This window comes from Ptychodera flava, chromosome 4, assembly GCF_041260155.1.
Source record: "Ptychodera flava strain L36383 chromosome 4, AS_Pfla_20210202, whole genome shotgun sequence".
In the NCBI taxonomy this organism is placed as follows: Eukaryota; Metazoa; Hemichordata; class Enteropneusta; family Ptychoderidae; genus Ptychodera; species Ptychodera flava.
In genome coordinates this window covers 11,790,122-11,790,941 of record NC_091931.1, presented here as the reverse complement: position 1 = coordinate 11,790,941, position 820 = coordinate 11,790,122, and the positions used below count along the sequence as shown (strand labels likewise).

At 53.7% G+C, this 820-nt stretch overlaps 1 protein-coding gene across 1 annotated transcript; it reads right to left on the bottom strand.

The window, feature by feature from the left end:
* Window positions 1–543, bottom strand: LOC139130609 (uncharacterized). The gene has a single exon (XM_070696360.1). It carries the CDS (start codon window positions 541–543, stop codon window positions 1–3), a length of 543 nt encoding a protein of 180 aa, XP_070552461.1.
* Between the last annotated feature and the right edge of the window lie 277 nt (window positions 544–820).

Below are 820 nucleotides of genomic sequence, written 5' to 3'. Positions count from 1 at the left end.
CTACTTCCTTGTAGCAAGCATGCGAGGCACAGAGTCTAGAGTCTCTTTCGCTGTCTTTATGTAGACCTGGTACGCATCACTCCGCCATCGTCCTAGCGTCTTTATTAGCCAATCTGGTAGGCCAGCCTCGGCGGCGGTTGTGGCAGCACCACTTCTAAAGCTATGTGTGGTATATAGTTCCGCACTTTCAATCCCTGAATGCACGAGCAGCTTTCTCAGGTAGTGCGTCAGCCTTTGACGCGTGAGCCACGTGCCATCAGCAAATTGGAAGACCGGCACCGCTGTATTCGTAAGGCAATGTGATCGTCGGTATTTTGCAAAGGCGTTGACCGCACAGACAGATGTCCCGGTTGGCGCAATGCGGAGTACGTACCCACGTCGATACGGGTCAGTCTTAGAGGATTTCAGTCTCACTTCTAGTACACTGCTCAACACTATGTCTTGAGCAAGCAGCGTTGTGGCTGGGTCGAACTGCAGTGGCCCAGCCGCAGTGAATTCACTCACTCTCAAGAATCCGAAGAAGGCGAGGGTGAAGCTTGCCATAACATGACCTTGTCGTGATCACACAGGCCTTCCCACGATCGTAGGCTCTCCTTTAGGTGGCGAAGTACGTGATTGTGATTGGCAGACGCGGCCGGCGCACATCACCGATACTCCTCCGGATCCCTTGTAGCGTGCGCTGCAGCAACGCATGGGTGGTGACATCGTCTTCATAGCCTAGCTCGACGTGCTTGTGCATTGCCCCCGCAAGGTACACCTTGATAGTCTTATATGCGAGGCCCGGTCTGCAAGATTGGTGACAAATAGGATTGCCGCCCTA

Bases quoted from the DNA above. Each gene is read 5' to 3' on its own strand.
- LOC139130609 (XM_070696360.1), bottom strand. From the start codon at position 543: ATGGCAAGCTTCACCCTCGCCTTCTTCGGATTCTTGAGAGTGAGTGAA.